Here is a 21,382-nt window from a genome sequence, read left to right as displayed (position 1 = left end):
GCTGAACGTAAGGCCTCCTGCTCTAAATCGTATCTTCTTCCACGTCACCAATGAGAGTGTGCCAGCTGTGTGACCTTGGAGAGTCATTTGACATCTCTGAGCCTCCGAATCCTCCACTGTCAAATAGGAAAGCAATCCTTACCCCTGGGGCTGTAGTGAGGCTTACTTAAATGAGCTGAGTCTGAGATGCTTAACCCAGAACCGGGTATTTAGTAAACAAGTGCCTCTTTCGAGAGGCAAGTGAGTCTTGAGAGGAGCAGTTCTCCAGCGCCCCCTCCCCCCCCCCCCCCCCCCCCCGCCACCTTGAGGTAGCGGTGGAAGGGGGGCGCGAGGGAGGGGCGTCCACTCTAATTGCGATTACAGACCTGCAGCTCTGGCACGTGGCTCCTTGGATCCTGTGTAAAGAAGGGAACATTTTAGATCTTGAAATAATATTCCGGGATTTGGGGTAACTTTGGGCAACCAAAGGACCCTGGGTGACCAGAAAGACCAGAAGAGGAAGAAAGAGGTCCAAGAGGAGGGGGGGGGGGGGGCGGGCCAGATGGTGCCTGACAGCTGTTCACTAAGACCCAGGGAAGCAGCCGAGGTCCCTGTGGCCAGTGGCTAATGTGCCAGTGGTTGGGAAAAAGGCAGGGTCTGTGTTTCATCCATTCGTCCACACTGGCCCCGGCGATCCTCTCCTGTGCATTACAGTTTCTCTATATGCCTTCCCGTTGTGAGGGTGAAGAGAGGAAGGAGGAGTGGAGAGGAGAAACAGAACCAGAAGAAACCAAAAAAAAGGCAGCTGGCCGCTCCCACCCTCCCTCTCCTGCTCCTAGTTAATTAGGGAGGTGGGGCGTGTGTGATACATCCTTATTCAGAAGCATCCTTATTCCAGTTGTAGCCCCAGGAAGTTGTCTGCTGTAGTTTTAGAAAAACAGGCCTTTGACCATCACATGTTCAGTCTTGTAAGAAAACCACCCACAGTCTGGACTAATTCATGTACTGCATACATGTATTTGTACCACTATCTTTCCCCTGGGCCTCTTCTAGGGAGCTTAGCAATTTTCACCTCCCTTTAACCATTTCTGTACTACCGTTTATTATAGAAGTATACGTGCTACCTGTCATCACAATCTGAATATTTTATTATAATTATTTCTTCATATCCCATCTCCCCACCGAGACGATAAACACCCTGAGGGCAGAACCTTGGATTATTTGTGTGTCCTGCCCCCTCCTCACTCTGTGTAATTAATGGATTCCATGTGGTAGGTGGTTTTTGCTGTTGTTGTTTTGGTAACAGTTTTATTAAGAGGTAATTAATAGACAATACATTGCAGCCATTTAAAGTGCATGTTTCAATGGTTTTTTAATATATCCACAGAGTGCGCACCACAGTTGTAAACATTTTTATCATCCCCAAAAGAAACCCTTTCGCTATCACCTGATTCTCCCCAACCTCTCGAGCCCCAAGCAACCACTATTCCACTTCCTGTCACTAGGGATTTGCCACGTAAGGATATTTCATATGAATGGAATCATACAACATGCGATCTTTTGTGACCGGCTTCTTTCACGTAGCTTAATGTCTTCAAGACTCATTCATGTTGAGGTGTGTATCAGAAATTCATTTCTTATGGCCAAATAATATTCCATTGTATTAATATACCACATTTTGTTCATTCATCAGCTTACGGACATTTGGGTGTTTTTCACTTCTTGCTACTATGGATAAGGCCGCTCTGAATATTTGTGTAATGTAATGTCTTGATGTAATGTAATGTGTATGCCAAGGAGAATATGAAAGTTGAGGCAGATCTCACAGGGCCTTGTGGACCATACTCAGAAGATGAAACTTTATTCCAGAGTCAGTGAGAAGTATTCAGTTTTAAGCTCAGGAGCCAAGGTCCTATCTATGCTTCATCCCTCTAGCTGCAATGGAGGGTTCGTGTTGGAGCGGGTGGGAGCTAAACTGGAGACATAACGAACAGATGGGGATGAGAAGCGGCTGAACTAAGACCAGAGGCAGGGGAAGGGCCAGAGGGGGGAGATGGGAATTAAGGAAGGATGGAGGGGTCACCAGGAGGTCGTGATGAATGAAGGTGGGGTGGGAACCATGTTGAGTCTCCAGGATTCTGCATGGATCACAGGGTAGTTGGAGATACACTTCACCAAGATTGACTCTAATAAAACGGGGTTTTGCCAGGATGAAGACAGTTTTCTAAAGGGAAAAAAAAATGAATCTTCTCCACTTCTCCATTTTGGTTTTTTTTTTTTTATATATATTCTTCCTGTTTTCTTTGGATCAAAGCCATTTTCATTTCATCAGACTTGCCATTCTTTCGACAGAAGCAGCTCCAGCAGTCCTGGCTACTTATTTAATTTTTATAAGCGTTTCTTTGAGCCACACCGAGGACAATGTCTCAAAGGCTCCACTCCAGCAGTTTTAATACTTCCAACTTCAATTTATGGGAAGGCTATGTGCGTCCCTCTGTGCCTTTTAAAGGCGGCGTGTTTGTGCCATTTCCCGGACCCGTCACGTTTGCCCAAGTGCTTGCAAATGCATGTGGTTCAAGGAGACAAATGACTTCTGGCTCACCTGTTGGAACCCTCTTGTGCTTGCAGGCGGCCCTGGCGGGAGGCACCACCATGATCATCGATTTCGCCATTCCTCAGAAAGGCGGCTCCCTCCTCACAGCCTTCGAGACCTGGCGGAGCTGGGCGGACCCCACGGTCTGCTGCGACTACAGCCTGCACGTGGCCGTGACCTGGTGGAGTGACCAGGTGAGCCGCCCGGGGGCAGCTTCTCCTCAGTCCCCTAGTCCTCGCTCTGGGCAAGACCAAGAAACTGGCAATGTCGAAACGTGAGAAACTGGTGGACGGCTGGGGGTCAGAACTGGAGGGAAGATGTGTCATCGCCTGCTCTTTGGCACCTTTTGAAGTTTGATTCCTGTGAAGTATTGTCACTTTCCAACACTAAAAGTTAAAAAATCACATAGAGATGATAGCGAAAATCCTTCATAATAATTCACAGTCGCCTTTCCTAATATTAAGTTCATGACATGTGATTTTCTAAAGGACTGATCTCCCACCCTGGCCGGTGGTTAGAGCGCCAGCCTGCACAAGGAAGGGTCTCAGGTTCAATCCCCGGTAAAGGGCACCGGGGTGTACCTGGCTTTGCAGGTTTGATCCCCAGCCCAGTCAGGGAGCATGCAGAAGGCAAGTAATTGATCTCTCTTTCTCTCTTTCTCTCTCTCTCTCTCTCTCTCTCTCTCTCTCTCTCTCTCTCTCTCTCTCTCCACCTCTCCCTTCCACTCTCTCTAAAAATTAATGGAAAAAATATCCAACAAAAAAGTACTGGTCTCTCTTTTCCTCAAATTCAACCTTTCCAGACTCCTTAAATAGTATTTTTCCACAGACCAGAACTTTAATTAGGACTGGTTAATTTATAGAAATAAACCAAGGACATTCCCATTTAAAACTGGATGTCTCCATTCCCACCCGCACCCCCGCCCCCGCCCGCCTTGTGCACTGGAAAGAGAAAGGAGAACAGACGGGAATGTTTTCTGGGCCTCCTCCCAGCTGTCCCCTAACCGGTGCCCTTTCTGCAAAGCTGTGCTAATCTCACCAGCTGGTCAGATCGTATCATGACGGAGCTTAAACCAGCCTTCCGCATCTTCTAATTACTTAGGCCATAGCAGAAATGACCACCTGATTCGGATTAGGAAACCAGTTTTGAGGGATGTTAAAATGTGTCCATTTCTCCCCATGTGAACTTGTATGTGTGCTTTAGAAGACATTTTTACTTGCGATTTAAATCAACAACACGTTTTTCCACATTGGACTTAATTCAGAAGTCTTTGCCAGGAAACGTTCACAAGGCCGACTTTATTTGACGTTACCAGGTAACTTGGCTCCCACCTCCCCCTAAAAACTGGGCTTTAGACACCAAGTTAATATAAAACAAGTCATCATTTTTTAACAGGGAGATCAGCAAATATACTAGCAAGGTTCATAGTTCACAGCTAAAGTTAATTTTTCTCCAAAAATGCTGTTCTAATGGATGCATCTGATCTCTTTTGCTTTTAGGTCCTCCTGCCTTCCTCGTTTCCTCCCTCCCTCCCTTCCTCCTTTCCTCCCCTCTTATGTTATTGGAGCAAAAGTGATGATATTCACCCTTACCTGTGCTTCTCACCCCTTCACATGCCAATGGTCACCTGGTGAATATTGTGAAAACACAGATTTTCTTTCATACATATATCAGTTTGCTAGCATTGCTGTAACAAAGTACCACAAACAAAGGGGGCTTACACAACAGATATTTATTTTTTTACTAGAGGCCTGGTGTGTGAAACTCGCGCACGGCAGTGGGGGTGAAGGGTGGGGGGGTATCCCTCAGCCCGCACTGCACCCTCTCACAATCCGGGACCCCTCAGGTAGGTTCCCTAGGCCTGGCCGGTGATCAGGGCCTAATGGGGCTTTCCTTCTCCTGGCTGCCGGCAGCTGGCCCCGCCCCTGCCCCTGCCACTGATTGCCATCTGTGCGCTGCCCCCTTCTCCCCACCACCGGTCACCTCCCTCTGTGGGTGACAGGCATGGAGTGGGATCACCTGGCTGGCCTGGGCCTCCCTCTGTGGGGCGATTGATCGCAAGGCACCCATATCGATTGCTCCCCAGAGGGAGGCCCCACTCACCTGCCACAGCTCTGCCAGCCGGTGGCCTGGGCCTCCCTCTACAGGGCAATCGTGGGGCAATGACGGCCCCCCCCCCCCCCCGACCAATCGCATTGCACCTGCCTTGGCTGGCCTGGGGCCAGTCCGTGTCATAGCATGGTCATTGGGAAGGTCATCCGGATGGTCGTTCTGCTGTTCGGTCATTTGGTCGACTTGCATATTAAGCCTTTATTATTATAGACTAGGGGCCCAGTGCACGAATTCATGCACCTTGAAAGGAACTGTGGGCTGCAAGGCTGCGGTGGGCACAAGGGTGGGTCTTTGCCCATCTTTCACGCCCTCGCCCGGCACCTCCCGCCACAACCCTGGTCCCCTGTCTGCCTTCAGCCCCACTCCTGCCACTGCTGCTCCAACGTGCTGATAGCGCCAGCCCCACTCTCACCTGCTGACAGTGCAGAGCGATTTGGGGTCAGTGCAGCAGTGGGTGCGAGCGGGGCCAGCGCTGTCAGTGGGTGCGAGTGGCAGCTGCTGCCCCAATAGCTCCTCAGGAGCAGGGGGAGAAGGAGAAGCCCTCAGGGGCAATCAGGGCCGGCAGCCATGGCTCACACCCGCTAACAGCACCGAGCAATCGGGGCTGGTGCTGGGTGCCGGCAGCAGGTACAAGCGGCAGCTCTGGGGCAGGTGCCAGCAGCAGGTGTGTGCACCGGGTGGGACCACAGCGCGCAGGAGCAAAACTTTTCAGTAACAACCAGAGGCTCACCCTGATGACAGCGACTGGTGCCCTGCCTTGGTCTGGTGCCCCAGCTCACCTGCTCCACCATCCCACCGTGGCCAACGCTCGCCATGTTCCGCACTCTGCCACCTGCTGCCGAAGCCCACCATGTTCTGCACATGCCCCCTGGTGGTCAGTGCACGTCATAGCAACTGGTGGTTCGGTTGCTCAGTTGTTCTGCTGTTCGGTCTATTTGCATATTAGCCTTTTATTATATAGGATAGTTCTGGAGACTAGAAGTCCGAGATCGAGGTCTTGGCAGGGTTGGTGTTCTCATATTGAGAGATAGATGCTGCAAATTTATTTCCAGGTCTACAAATGAAGTACTTTGGAGAAAACTGTAAACTCTTCCATGACTTAAAAGTATCATCACAGCAGATGAAAGGGAGTCTAATGTGATCAAAGCCTTAAATGCCATTTTTTTCTGGAACTAAACTGTTGTTTTACTTAACTCTCCTCCAAATGCAGTGTTCTGGAAAGTATTGAAATTATCTTTCAATTAAACGGTGACACCCAGCTGGTGTGGCTCAGTGGCTGAGCATCCGCCCATGAACCAGGAGGTCATGGTTGGATTCCCAGTCAGGGCACATGCCTGGGTTGTGGGCTTGATACCCAGTAGGAGGCGTGCAGGAGGCAGCTGATCAATGATTCTCCCTCATTATTGATGTTTCTTTCTCTCTCTCTCTCCCTTCCTCTCTGAAATCAATAAAAATGTATTTTAAAAAATTAAACAGTGACATTTCCTTGTTGTTTCCTTTTAGGTGAAAGAAGAAATGAAAATCCTTACCCGAGATAAAGGTGTGAACTCCTTCAAGATGTTCATGGCCTATAAGGACGTGTACATGGTGAGGGACGCGGAGCTGTACGCGGCCTTCTCTCGGTGCAAGGAAATCGGAGCGATTGCGCAGGTCCACGCGGAGAACGGAGACCTGATCGCGGAGGTAAGAGCTGCATCTCACAGCTTCCACGGCAATGACGGCGGCCGCCACTTACGGTGCAGACAGTGGCCCTAAGGGGGTAAACGCATGCGATGCATTGGAAGACACTAATTTTCTCAGGTTTAGAAACACTCAGTTTTGTTTTGAGTCTCTGCTCTGAATTTTACTCAGGTATTATATGCATTTGAGTAAGGATTTTCCTTATCATATTAGATATGATACCTAAGATGATATCATATTAGATAGCTATCATATTAGATCTCACACATGTGTTATTATAGAAACACAAATAGTTTTCTCTGTGTAGCCCAGCCTTTTTATGCATTTATTTATTCTTTGCAGTAGCTCAGGCTGCTGCTTCGCAATGCCGAAGGGTGGACACCAGCTTAATCTGATGACATAAGCAGGGTATGAGGTAGCTGTTTAAAGTTTCACTCTTTTCAGAAACTGGTATTAAAAAGTGCTCTGGAGGAATCTAGATGGCATTTATTTCTCACCTCAGTTCATTATTATTGCCTGCAGGGTGCACCGCCTGCAGGATTTAAAGCGCTGTCTTCTACCCGTTATAGTAGCTGATTGTTCTCTCTCCCCCAGGCTCAGTCTTGTGAAAGTCAGGGAGATGCAGGCCGGGTGGCCAGGTGGCCGCGGAGGGCAATGGGAGGAGAGCGTGAGCTGTAAACTCAAACAGACCAGGCTTACACCTGACTCTCCCACTTCCCAGCCGTGGGACACAGGGCAAGCCATTTCCCCACGCACGGTCTAGACTTCCGGCCTTTTTGGTAAGGAAGATGTAACACTGTGGAGAGGGAAATATCTGCTTCAGTATCATTCAGAGTGTGTGTGTGGGGGGGTGGGGGGGGGAGGCGGGGGGGAAGTGAAGACTGATTCAGTAACAAGTAGAATAAGCCCAGCCAGTGTGGCTCAGTGGTTGAGTGTGGACCTATGAACCCAGAGGTCATGATTTGATTCCCAGTCAGGGCATATGCCTGGGTTTTGGGATCGATTCCCAGTAGGGTGCATGCAAGAAGCAGCCAGTCAATGACTCTCTCTCATCATTGATGTTTCTCTCTCACTCTCTCTCCCTTCCTCTATGAAATCAATAAAAACATATTTTTTAAAGTAGAATTAACTACCTAATATAATACTATGAGTCATTTCAGCAAGGATCTAATATTGGGGATTAGCATATTTTTGGTTTATTTTGTTTGTTCTAAACCAATAAGTCTTAAATATAAACGCTGCTTTTCAAAGAATGATTAGAACTAATCTCATATCCTTTTCACCTTTTCTATCAAAATAATTTAATTGTCAAATATGTATGTGAAAAGTAGCATATCAGAGAATTAAGTTTATCTTTACCAAATGCACACACATGCATCACACACACACACGCGCACACACACACACATACCTAACAGATCTAAAAGCCTGCCAGTGTATTTCTTTCACAATAACATAACGGCACTTGTTATTAGTAAACCTTCCTTGCCCATGTGTGGGTTCCTGCTGCCTTTTTAGGGAGCAAAGAAGATGCTGGCCTTGGGGATCACAGGCCCCGAGGGCCACGAGCTGTGCCGCCCAGAAGCCGTGGAGGCAGAGGCCACGCTGAGAGCCATCACCATCGCCAGCGCCATCAACTGCCCCCTGTACATCGTGCACGTGATGAGCAAGTCTGCAGCAAAGGTGGTCGCGGATGCCAGGAGAGACGGTACCTCACTCGTGACTCCGCATTAGCTACCGCGTGCGGTGAAACGCCTGCCAGCTCTCTTCTGCTTGCGAGAAAGTTGCGCATGAGTTTCCACAGCTGCTCTTCCTCCCTAACCTTCCTCCCTGCATGTCTATTTTTGTCCTCCCTTTCGCTCACCTTCATGACTGCTTCTCTCCCTTCAGGCTATTTCTTCGTCATCCTTGGAACCTCTAGACCAGCGGTTCTCAACCTGTAGGTCGAGACCCCTTTGGGGTTCGAACGACCCTTTCACAGGGGTCGCCTAAGACCATCGGAAAACACATATATAATTACATATTGTTTTTGTGATTAATCACTCTGCTTTAATTATGTTCAATTTTTAACAATGAAAATACATCCTGCATATCAGATATTTACATTACGATTCATAACAGTAGCAGAATTACAGTTATGAAGTAGCAACGAAAAGAATTTTATGGTTGGGGGTGACCACAATATGAGGAACTGTATTAAAGGGTCGCGGCATTAGGAAGGTGGGGAACCACTGCTCTAGACATTTCCTTTAGCCACAAGTCCCACCCTTAACAGCACTATTAGCCCATTTTCGAATCTGATGGCTAAATGCAAACTCTCCAGCTAACTTCAGGAAGCGTCTCTGGCTCTTAGGCATGTGCCTCCACTTTTCCTCCCAGTGCCCGAATCGGCGTGGTGCAGGGCACGCAGTAGCAGGTCTCAGCAACTATTTTTTGAATTGCATTGATTTGTCTCATAACAAGTTGGGTGTTGGTGCAATTGAAACACTTATCCAAATAGTATTTTTATGACAATTATGCTACAATTTTAAAACCAAAGTTATTTTTCCCCCAAATTGTCTCAGGTCTTTTTGTTTTCTTTTGTTAATCCTCACCTGAGAATATTTTTCCCATTGGTTTTTTTAGAGAGAGTAGAAGGGAGGGAAGGAGGGAGGGAGAGAGAGAGAGAGAGAGAGAGAGAGAGAGAGAGAGAGAGAGAAACATCTATGTGAGAGGGACACATAGATTGGTTGCGCCTCCCACATGCTCCCTGACCAGGGCCACGGATGAACCTGTAACCCAGGTATGTGCCCTTGACTGGAAATTGGACCCATAACCCTTTGGTGCACCGGCCAGCACTCTAACCACTTAGCAACACTGGCCAGGGCAGTCTCAGTTCTGTAGTTCAATTTAATATGTAAATAGTCATCATACAAAAAAAGAGAGAGAAAATCTCCTATTATTGATAAGAATTAGGTAGAGAAATAATCTCATTCATTTGCCAGTACTGGCTAAGGAAGGATGAAACCAAATTAGGTGCATTTTATTCAGTGGCTTTAGACCCTCCTGAGACATGCTAGTCATTTCTATCATTTCACTTTTAGAAACCTAAATAATCAGATACAGTCTTATAAATCATCCTGGCTGTTTGTTTGTTTAAACTGAATCTGGCTGCATTTTTATAATATAGATTATAAAAACTATGAAAATAGACACTAAAATGTAAACACACTTTAATAGCTGATAGGTCAATTTTGAAAAGGAAATGTATTTTAATAAACACTGCCTTTATAATTATTCAGTGTATGTAAACATCTGGGGGGGACACCCTATACATTTTTCAAAATTGCATCTTGTTTCATGAAGGTTCAGTAAGGATTTTGTGCCACTGAAATGCATTCTTAAAATGTAATCTATCATCCTGGTTGGGGGGCTCAGTTGTTTGGAGCATCATCCTGTACACCGAAAGGTTGCAGGTTCGATTACCCATCAGGGGTTGTGGGTTTGACCCCCAGTCAGGGTGTGTATGGGAAGCAAGGGATCGATGCTTCTCTCTCTCTCTCTCTCTCTCTCTCTCTCTCTCTCTCTCTCTCTCTCTCTCTCCTTACCCCTCTCTCTAAAAAGCAATATATCCTTGGGTGAGGATTTTTTAAAATGTAATACATCAATATTTTGTGTTAAGAATTAATTTGATATCACACATAAGTTAATAAGGTCTTACTACCAACCATTTCTGGTTGCTCCCCTTCTCCCCCACATATAATGTAGTTTCAGTTAGAAGAGCACACTTCAAAAAAGAAAATACTGCAATTTTAAAGTTATGGCCACCAGATGGCACTGTTGCTAACCTTATGAAATGGGTTGTTCTATAATTATTTGCTTTAAGTCGTGTACCATTCCAGCCTGTCAATCAGATCCATAATGTCAGAATATGATTCAAAAAAACAGTAAATTCAGCAGAAATTGTGATCTTAACCCTCCAGCAAGCTGCAATTTTGACAGATCTGTCAGGAAACAGTTTCTTGATCTTGGGTATTTAATTTGCTCTGGGATAGAATTCCATCAGGAGCTGAGTAAAAGTCTAGGGAAGGTTTTAGAATGTAAATCCTAGATAGTCAACTCAAGTATGAACATTTAATTTTATTTTAAATTATTTTAAACTTTATGTTTTAATATGTAAAACACAAAATTATATGTTAAAAATATATCCTCATCAAAGTGATTGTTTTTATTAATTTATTTCTAGCCTATCTTTATAATTTTTCTCTTGATGAAAAAAAGAATATGTGTATATTTTTACTTCTCTTCCTTTCCTACATAAAAGATAAAATACTATACACAGTGTTCTGTACCATACTTTTTTTCCTACTAAAAATATGTCCTAAAAGTCAGCTAATGTTAGATATAGAGACTTCCCTCATACTAATTTATAGGGGCAGAATATGCCACTGTATTTGCTCAGCCAGTCCCTAATGATGGCTCTTTGGGTTGTGTCCAGACTTTAAGTTGTTACAAATAGGACCACAGTGATGGGCTTATGCATATGCTATTTCATATTTGTGGAAGGTGAATTAGTTTCCTATTGCTGTACTAACTACCACAAACTTAGTGGCTTAAAGCAACACAATCTCATTAGCTGATAGTTCTAGAGGCCAGGAGTCTGGTCTCGCTGGGCTAAAACCAAGGTGTCAGCAGGCCTTCTGGGGCTCTAGGGGGAATCCCTTCCCTGCCCTTTTAGCTTGTAGAGACAAAACGGATTCCTTGTTTCATGTCCCCTTTCTCTGTCCTCAAAGCCAGCAAGGTGGGTGGGAACACTGCATTGTTCCAATCGCCTCTTCTGCCTCTCTCCCCTACTTTAAGGACCCCTGGGTGGCCTTGGGCACGCTTGATTAGTCCAGGATTATTTCTCTGTCTCAAGGTGCATAATCACATCACAACTGCGAAGTCCCCTTTGCATGTAGGGTAACGTGTTCACAGGTTATGGGGATTAGGATATGGACGTCTCTGGGGTGCCATTTTTCTGCCTCCCACAAAATTCTAGAAGTGGGACAGCAGGTTGTAAAAGTAAATGCATATGTGCATTTTGGATGTTGCTAAATTCCTTTCCAAAGCGATTATAAATAGGGAATATTTAAAATGTCACCCCAAATGTTCTAGTTGAGTCAGACTTATCGCAAAAGTATTGGTGAGAATACTCTAATGCACAGTTGTCGAAGAGGTAGCAGATCTCTGAGAGTAAATCATCATGAAAGATTTCACACCCCTGGCATGTGATCAAGGCATGTGATCAAACAGGATCTGAAAGGGAGTAGGGGAGGGTTGGACATAAAGAACACCAAACCAGCCCTGGCCGGTGTGGGTCAGTGTTTGAGCATCAGCCCGCATACCGAAGGTTTACAGGTTTGATTCTGGTCAAGGGCACATACCTTGGTCGCAGACTTGATCCTCGGCCCCTGGTTGGGGCACATGTGGTGGTAACCAATCGATGTGTGTCTCTCACATCGATGTTTCTCTCTCTGTCTCTCCCCTCCCTTCCTGTGTCTTCACATAATGTTTATGTCCAAATTTCCTCTTCTTATAAGGACCCCAGTCATATTGGATTAAGACTCACACTAATGACCTCATTTTAATATAATTACTCTGTAAAGGACCCTATCTCCAAATACAGTCACCTTCTGAGATACTAGGGGGTAGGCCTTTAAATTTGAATTTTGGCAAGGGACACAGTTCAGTTCAAGTCATGAAGTGACTCCAGGGTCGCAGGAAGATGCTAGATACTTTCCTATACATGAATTTATTTGAGCCTCACAAAATTGCCACACCAGAGGGACATTGGGATCCCAGTTCATAGATGAGAAAACTGGGACTAAGAGCAAGGACCCGTCTTGCACAAGGTCACCAGCGAACAAGTAGCAACATCAGGGTTTGAACCTAAACCTGTGTGACCTTCTGTGTATTTTCCTTCTCAGTTATCGTCTTCCTTTGTAAATGTAATATTTTAAATCAAAACAAACCCTTCTAGCTAGGAACAGCTATTTTTATAACTGTGTTTGGATTTCTGCTTGGTAGCCAATGCTTCCACTCCTGGCACCTACGCCAGTGTCTCTGCGACTTGATTAAGTGCCGCTCCCAAATCCAGACAAGGTGTAAACGTCTGCTCCATCGCTTTCACCTAATTCATGGGTTATCTGGTCAGGAGGGAGTTTAGACTGTTTTGACATGTTTCATTATTTGAAAATCTTTAGAATCCCTCAGAGGGAAAAACTCCTGTAAGTGTGAGATTGCATCATAAGTGCAGAGTCTTTTTTGGTTTTGAGCCAAAAGATGGACAGACAAGGAGAGAGTGTGTATGGGTAGACAGGCTACAACATAATGGGAAACTTGCCGGGATAGGGGGAAGGACATTAATGGTGAACATGTACCATCTCCCAAGAGCTGTTGGAGCCACCTGGTCTCAATGTGATCCGGAGGTACCGGACGGGACAGGTACAGCACTTTTCACGACCAACCTGCTAAGAGTCGGAAGTGAAACCGGGAAGTGAAATTGGAAAATTGCTCAGCCGCATCCACAAATAGCTTGTGGTTGACTTCAACCTTTAAAAATACATGTTCTTAGTGTTATATGCAATAGCCAAGATTGGGAAGCAGCCCAAGTGCCCATCTGTAAATGAGTGGATAAAAAAGCTGTGGTACATTTACACAAGGGAATACTACTCAGCCATAAAGAAGAAGGAAATATCACCCTTTGCAACAAAATGGATGGACCTGGGTATCATGCTAAGTGAAATAAGCCAATCAGAGAAGGAAAAACACCATATGATTTCACTTATATGTGGAATCTAATGAACAAAATAAACCAACAAAATAGAAGCAGACTCATAGATACATAGAACAGCCTGACAGTTGTCAGAGGGTAGAAGGGTTGGGGGGCTGGGTGAAAAGGATGAAGGGATTAAGCAAAAAATAAAAACAAAAACAACCAGACACAGACAACAGTAAGGTGATTAGCAGAGGGGAAGGGAGGTGGGAGTGGGGGGAGGTGGAGAGGGCAAAGGGGATAAATGGTGGTGGAAGGAGCCTTGACTTTGGGTGGTGAGGCACCATGCAGTGTGCAGATAGATGATGTGTTATGGAGTTGTACAGTTGAAACCTGTATGGTTTTATTAACCAACGTCACCCCAATAAATTCAATTAAAAAAAAACAATGAAAAAGAAAACATTAAAAAAATAAAAATACACGCTCTTTACCAAGAAATGAAAAATGGCATGTTTCCTAGTAACATAGTGCATATACATGATATGCTAGCGGAATGCTAGGGTTCTAATTCTGGTGAACCACTTACTACCCTAGTGTCTTGGGCACTTTAGTTAGTCTTATTGAGCATTAGTTTATTGTCAAACCAGCATGAGGGTTGCCATGAAGGTCAAATGAGATATATGACCTTCAAGCTATATTTGCAAACTATAGAATGCTATACATATGTTAGCTATCTTTGCTATGACTTTATGTTTAGCCCAAATCTAACAGAACCCACAATTATGCTGAATTGCTTAGTTTGATTTTCCAATTTATGGCTTATCCAGGCCCCTTGTTTGCTTTCCCCGTTTTATTTCTTGCATGCTGTTCAGTCCTTTGAAAATGTCTAGAACCATTGTAAAATAGGGGAAGAGCAGTTGGGAATGTTTCCGCTTTCAGTTTCCAGTTTTTTGATATTTCCAGATGCTTAATGGAGAGACTGTTGAAAATAGCCCAGCTAACAAAGAGCTTGTTGGATACGAAAGAGCGGCGGTCACATTTTAAAGGAGCTAAGCCCTTCCGAGGAAATTAGCTGTTCTCTGGTTTCACAACAGTCCTGGCAGACTCCTGGTAGATGCTGACACTTTGAGTATTTCCCGAGCACTATTACAACTGTAGAACTTTTGGAACAGTGTTCCCTTGTCACCTTGATGGCCCAAATGATTGAACAGAACAAGTGGCCAGGACCCTTCCTCTATGAGGAAGCACCATGGGGACTCCCGAGTTGGCAACTTACAAAGTGATTGCTGATCAAGTCCCTGAGTTTCTCATTGTCCACGCACCTGTAAGAAGTCCTCTCGGAACAGAGATCTCTTCATACCTGCAAATAAAGTAGTGTGTCCATCCTGTAACCTCTCCAGAAAATAGCACGTTAGCTCTTAGTTTATATTAAAAACGATTGCTTGTTTCAGACACCAGAAAGAGATGCTAACTAAAGGGTATTTCCCCTTTCCTGGGACTCGGACAGTGACCAACAGGAGGGGGCTGGGACCACCTACAGTGTGTGTGTGTTAGCAGCGGCTAGTCCCTGGGGGGTAACTTTTATTGACCAAGGTCTGATACTCGGTGACATAGGATATAACATTCGTTAGGCTCCAGTAAGCCTTGCTTTCCTGGTTTTTCATTACTCCTAGGTTAGCTGGAGGACAGTGGCTAGTTTGAGGGAGAAATGATCTGTGAGATAATAGGGTGCTACTTTCCAATTTAAGATGACTCGGGCAGCTGGTGGCCATCCACTGTCAGTGCTCCCTGAGGAAAGCAGTTAATTTCCCGTATACAGCAGGATTTTAACTCAAATCTGGCCTCCGATGAGCTGGAGTGAGCTAACTTGGTAAGCCAACATCTCTTTACTAGGCGCTCTCCTTTATGACTGCCTGGATATGATCAGGTGGGTGCTAGAGAATCTATTATTCTGACAAATGCTAATCAGAGGTAAGGATTCTGATTTTAAATTCAAATTCCCTTCCACTATCAACTTTTCTAACATTGTGTGCTTTGATGGCCTCATTTGCATGATTTTTTAAATATGCATTTCTGGCTACAATTTTATCTGTGTTCTTTCACTTAATATGTTTTTAGAGGGAGCTTTTTTCCTTAAGGGTGTGAAAAGGTTACCAATTTATTTGCAGCAGAGATACTCTGGGGTTGAACTCCATATGACCGGAGGATAATTGTCATCGGGGTAGCATAGCATAGCAGTTAGGACCCCTGGAGTCAAAATGCCTGGACCCAAATCCTACCTCCTGCTCTCCATCGATATCAAGTGCATGTAATGTAACTATAGAGAAATCATTTAACCCCATAAACTCTATCCTCATCTTTTAATAGAGATAATAGTATTTCCTATGTAGGGTTTTGAGACGATTCCGTTAGAATGGCACATGTATCAGTCAGCTTTTGCTCGGTTATACTGCAGTAACAAATGAACCTAAAACACTATTGGCTTACAACGACAGTGATTTCATTTCTCATTCATACTCATGTCCATCGTGGGCTGGCTCCGCCTCTGCTCCCTATTCTCTGCCACCTGAGACACAAGTCACGGGGCAGCCTCTGCTGGTCTCACGACAGAGGGAATGGGGATGGTGTGGCTCACTGTGGTTATTGTTGTTTTTTAAAAAATATATTTCCATTGATTTCAGAGAGGAAGAGAGAGAGAGAGAGAGAGAGAGAGAGAGAGAGAGAGAGAGAGAGAGAAACATCAACGATGAGAAAGAATCATTGATTGGCTGCTTCCCGCAGGCCCCCCACTGGGGATCAAGCCCGCAACCTGGGCATGTGCCCTTGACCAGAATCGAACCTGGGACCCTTCAGTCCGCAGGCCAATGCTCTATCCACTGAGCCAAACCAGCTAGGGCTCGCTGTGGTTTTAACAACTCCTGCTTGGAAGCAGAACATGGCGCTGCCATTCCTATTTAATTGGCCAAAGTCATCCACGTGGCCAGGTCTGATATCAGTGAGTGGGTACAACCATTGCCATAATATACAATGCACATTGGCTGGGACATGGTAAATGCTCCATTAAAAAAGTAGTTTTTATTTTTAAATCCTGCTCACTAAAGGTTTAGGATTCATATTATCCTTTACGAAGACGGGAGAGACGAATATTTACATGTCTGTCAGTTGGTTTCTTTTAAGAACATGGTAAGGTGCTGAATGCTTCCTTTTAACTTTCCAGGGAAGGTGGTGTTTGGAGAACCCATAGCAGCAAGTCTGGGCACAGATGGCACTCACTACTGGAATAAAGAATGGCACCACGCAGCCCACTACGTTATGGGGCCTCCCTTGAGACCAGACCCTTCAACTCCTGACTACCTCATGAATCTATTGGCTAAGTAATCATTGAGCAGATGACTGTGAAGTGTTTTTGCCAAAATGAGGTGTTTGATGAGTTTCGGTTTTGAACAGAGATCTTTTTTTTTACCATCTGGACCTTCCATTGACTTCCCAGTATTCTGTTCTACTTGACCTGACAGGCTCTGGGACTGTCCTTCATCTGGAGACCAAAGAGCATTGGCTTAATTATGTGATGAAATAGTGTCAAAATCTCTCTCCTGGACACAGAGAAATCAGATCATTTTTACTGAAATTTTATTCTCTTCTGACTTTTTTCCTTGTCTTTTCTGTCTCTTGTTGCCTAGAGCCAGGTCTCTTCATTATGCTTTATTTTTATCCTACAGAATATTCTTGACTTTTTTCCTATGGTGATATAACCTGGGAACCGATGTACCTGTTGTACAGGTATAATAGGTTACAATCAAGGGCTGAACCACTCTAGGGGGTGGAAAAGCAAAATCCTCCCTGTGAGTAGGTTATCCTCATGAAAGGCCATCGGAACTATTTTCAGAGACACTACTTTCGGAGACATTATGATGTTTTTGTGAGAATTGCATCCTTCATGGATATCCTGACACTCCCCATTCACAGATCCTCATATCCAAGTTAACAGAGAACTTCTCACAACAGACGATATAAGAGTTCACTTGCCCTTTCCTTTCAGCCTCTTCCCTCCTTCACACTTCTACATCCCCAAGGTTATTCAGAAGTCAAAGCAGGATTCCTGTCACTGCTGACATCAACATCGTCCACCAATGTCATGTCTCCACTCATCTCAACATTCCAGGGGCTGCCCCGGAATTTGGCCAGGGGCTGCCCCAGAGGACCTGCCTCTGCTCATGTGGCTCCCCATGGTGCATCTTGGGTAGTACCTTCCTCACTAGGAACCTTTACTTTCATTATTGCCAATGATCTTGAAATAATTGTCATCAAGCTCATATAATTATCGATTTCTAGATGAGAAACTGAGCATCGGACAAACTTGTAATCACAGAACCCGTAAGTGATGGAACCGAGCTTAGAACATATCATCGTGCTTCTTGTAAGAGTATTCTCCAAAAGTGCCTCCTACAGCAGGGATGGGAGTGGGTGAAATATGTCCTTGAAAAAACTACTCTTTTCCCGCTGCAGTTTTCTGACACTCAGTTGCGAAGGGAGTCAGGAGACCAGGGAAGGTTGTGGTGGTTTCCTCCTGACCCGTTCTGTCTACTCACCCTCATCCTCTGGGGGGTTTTCTGTTACAGTGGTGATCTGACCACAACGGGGACTGACAACTGCACGTTCAACACCTGCCAGAAAGCTCTTGGGAAGGATGATTTTACTAAGATTCCCAACGGGGTGAACGGTGTTGAGGACCGGATGTCAGTCATATGGGAAAAAGGCGTGGTGAGTTTCACAAGATCCTGCCTGTGTTTTGTTTTGTTTTTTAATATATTTTTATTGATTTCAGAGAGGAAGGAAGAGGGAGAGAGAGACAGAAACATCGATGACAGAGAAACATCAATCAGCTGCCTCTTGCACACCCCCTACTGGGGATGTGCCCGTAACCAAGGTACATGCCCTTGGCCGGAATCGAACCTGGGACCTTTCAGTCCGCAGGCTGACGCTCTATCCACTGAGCCAAACCGGTTAGGGCAAGGATGTAATGTTTTAAAAACAGCTGTATGAGGGCACATAAGTCATAATTTAAAGTCTAGACAAAGATTTTTTAAATCCCCCTCACTTAAAAATTTCTCCCTGAGGATGGAGAAGAATAAATGGCTAATGGTTCACAGGTTAACCTGTCTAGCCAGTTGCCATGTGTAGTGGCAAAGATCAGCAGGGGACACCTGGCTGGTTAGACCTGAGGTCCCCATTATTGTGCGTTCTTGCCCATCGCCTGGAGACCTTCCCTTAGATGACACATTAATCATGTCTCAGGCGTCAGAATCCCCTACAAACACCACTCACTTCTAACTCTAACTAACAGGTACTGTCAGTTTTGTTTCCAAAATGCCTTCTCATGTCCATCTTCATGTCTACCACTCTAGTTTGAGGCCCACTGCAGTGGTCTCCACAGCTGGTGCCCTTGCCCCCGGCCTGGCTTGCTACAATCTGTTCTGTACTCCAGTGCGCGAGTCACCCTTCAGAAACGGAGGTCTGTTCATGCTACTCTTCTAACACCCTTTAATTTTCTTCATTACTTTTAGGATGAGAGTTGAACAATTAATATACATGTAAGGATCTTGAAAACATCTCGATCTAGCAATGATCTTCTTCGCCCCCCTTGCTCTCTTCCCTGACTCTAACCATCCCAGATGACTTCTCTTCTCTTTCTCTTTTCTTAGATTTTCTTGATAACATTCCAACCTTTCTCTTTGAACTTGTGTTTATTACAATGAGTATCTTTATTACAGCAGATTTTCATAATCAATCACGTTTCCCAAGTATGTCAATGGTTTTCAAGTGACTGGATATTTCTTAGTATGATGCAATAATCAATGTTATTTTGTGAAACATTCAGACAATTTACTTATGGTAATATTACTTTCAGGACATAGTAATTTTTTTTTTAAGACAGGGACCCTTTGATGATGAAATAAATCTAAAGATGCTTTTACCATATAAATGTATGTAGAGATAAACTCTCAACATTAAAAAAGTAACTTTAATGGGGTCACAGACCTCTAATGTCTGTCCATTTAAAAAACTTTTGTAACAGACTGTCCATAATTCTTGGTTCATGTAAAGTTAATTGCACAAAATTGAAATTCTTGAGCTGATCCTTTCTCTTCCAAAAAGTGTTGTCACCTGATTTAAAAGTCTGTCTTACCTTACCTCTATAACACTCCATCTTATGTCTTCACGATGACTCATACATCTTGGGTCTGCAAAAATAAATGTAGTAGGTGGTGGTGGTGAACTTCAAACGAGAATTAGAAATACCATTCCTAACATTTTGCTGTTGTCTATGCGATTCTGAGGATGGTGAAAAAACACAGTGGCTGTATTTTTTTTTTTTTTAAGCTGATGTATTTTTGAACAGTTATCTTTGGGCTTCCATAGGCTACCCCATCATTCCCATCATTTATCATTATGAGGTGTGTTTGGCTCCACAACATAAGAACTTAGATGCAATTCTATTTGGTTCCAAGAGATACAAGTTTGATTGACAGGAGATTCTTACCTATGGATCATTAGAACAGATGCATTTTTTTTTCCTTGAATGGTTTTACAGCACAGTGGCAAAATGGATGAAAACCGATTCGTGGCGGTTACCAGCACAAATGCAGCTAAGATCTTTAATCTCTATCCAAGGAAAGGGAGAATAGCTGTAGGATCAGATGCTGACATTGTGATTTGGGACCCAAAAGCCACAAGGTAAGTCGAAGTTCCTGCATTCCCTGGATTCACGGTGCAGAAAACGCACTAACTTGCAAAGAAATTCTTCATTGGCCTTAATCAGCCTTTTCTTCTTGGGTGATTTATTTAGCCGTGCGCAGGTATTTTGAGCCTGTGCACAAGATAAAAGGTTTTGATGTACAAATATTCCTTTGTTTTTCTTGGCAGAGAGGACACAAAAGTTGTGTTGCTTGCTCTTCCCCGGGAATGTATATATGTATAAAACCAATATGAATTTACCACTTCAGTGCTTGGCAAACGCCCGAATTCACACAAAGGAAAGGTACAGAGCAACGAGGAAAATAAAAGGCTTCGCTTGAAAGGGATGAATTGAAAACTCAAAATAATTACAGCCTTGCTAAAGCTTTCAGATGGAAAAATTCCCGCACAAAGGATGTCACTTTCAGTTAGCCAAATTTTCCAGCTGAGTTCATCTTGAGCCTATCATTCCCAGTAGACGCCAGCTTTTTGTTTCCAATTTCCATAATTCTATGTTAATAGTGCAGGCCTGGCAAATTCCAGCTCAGGAAAGCACTCAGTAGCAGCCGGAGCTCTGCTAACTTCTCTTTACAGAATGTGAGCACAGACAACACCTGCATCCTGACTTGTGGTTTTTATAAACTTTACTGTTGTAATGGGAAAAATTCAAAATGCTGTAACACGTGTGTGTGTGTGTGTGTGTGTGTGTGTGTGCGCGCGCGCGTGCACGTGTGCCTGTATAAACAGGGCTATGGTAGGGCCTTCTACCTTATTGTATAGGCTCTTTCTAATTTTCATAGTGTTTTAGGTATTTTCATTGTAATATGGAAAAGTCTACAGTTTCTTGGGGGTGCTGTTATCACAAAGACCTAATTCCAATTGCCCTCCTGGGCTACCCTCTGGGGAAAAGAAGACCATTGGAGAAGCAGGGGGCTACCACTGTTAGGAACTTAAAAACAAACCCCGAAGATCCCCTAAGGAAGTACTTGTGTTTTTGAACTCGACACTCTCCACTCTCCTTTGAGCATTTGTCCCAACTCAGGGACCAGTTCATAGTTGATCATTGCAAGTTGCCTTTAGAGAGTGCAGTAAATGGTGGTTTATTTACATAGGATACCAACAATGAGGCACAACCAGGGTCTTTGTTATTACGTTAATAAGGGAGCCATTGTCCATTTGAGGACGAAATATCTGGTTGTCAAAGGATCTAGGCCCCTCTCCCTGCAAAATAAATGGCGAGTCAAACAAAATGCAGGCCGCTGCTCTACACAGCTGGAAGCATCGGCCTTGGGGAGGCAGCGGGAGAATGGTGCTGGGGTTTGGGTCGGGCTGTGGTTGATGAACTGAGCCTGCTGTGTTTAGAAAGCTCCTGATATTTTAAATGTCACTCTACCAGAGCTATTGTACGTGGCAGGGGCCTCCCAGGGTCATTTCTGCTGCAATTCAAACAACTTAGGCTGCTCCAAGTGCTGGGACCAGATAAGTCTTTTGAAATAACTTGTGGCTTTGAGGAGTTCATGAGACTTAATCAGGAAACCTAGAGAATT

At 44.5% G+C, this 21,382-nt stretch overlaps 1 protein-coding gene across 1 annotated transcript in view; it reads left to right on the top strand.

Annotated features, from left to right (window-relative positions):
* DPYS (dihydropyrimidinase) overlaps positions 1-21,382 on the top strand; it is a gene marked incomplete at both ends in the record, with an annotated part of 73,153 nt that overhangs the window by 14,193 nt on the left and 37,578 nt on the right. Inside the window, 6 exons of the mRNA XM_081111217.1 lie at positions 2,608-2,766; positions 6,188-6,367; positions 7,883-8,072; positions 16,318-16,474; positions 17,720-17,861; positions 19,693-19,835. Coding sequence (XP_080967343.1) covers positions 2,608-2,766; positions 6,188-6,367; positions 7,883-8,072; positions 16,318-16,474; positions 17,720-17,861; positions 19,693-19,835 — 971 coding nt within the window. The remainder of the gene's footprint in view (positions 1-2,607; positions 2,767-6,187; positions 6,368-7,882; positions 8,073-16,317; positions 16,475-17,719; positions 17,862-19,692; positions 19,836-21,382) is intronic.

Source organism: Myotis nattereri, assembly GCF_964212035.1.
Source record: "Myotis nattereri genome assembly, chromosome: 17".
NCBI lineage: Eukaryota > Metazoa > Chordata > Mammalia > Chiroptera > Vespertilionidae > Myotis > Myotis nattereri.
This window is presented reverse-complemented; position numbering and strand designations above follow the sequence as displayed.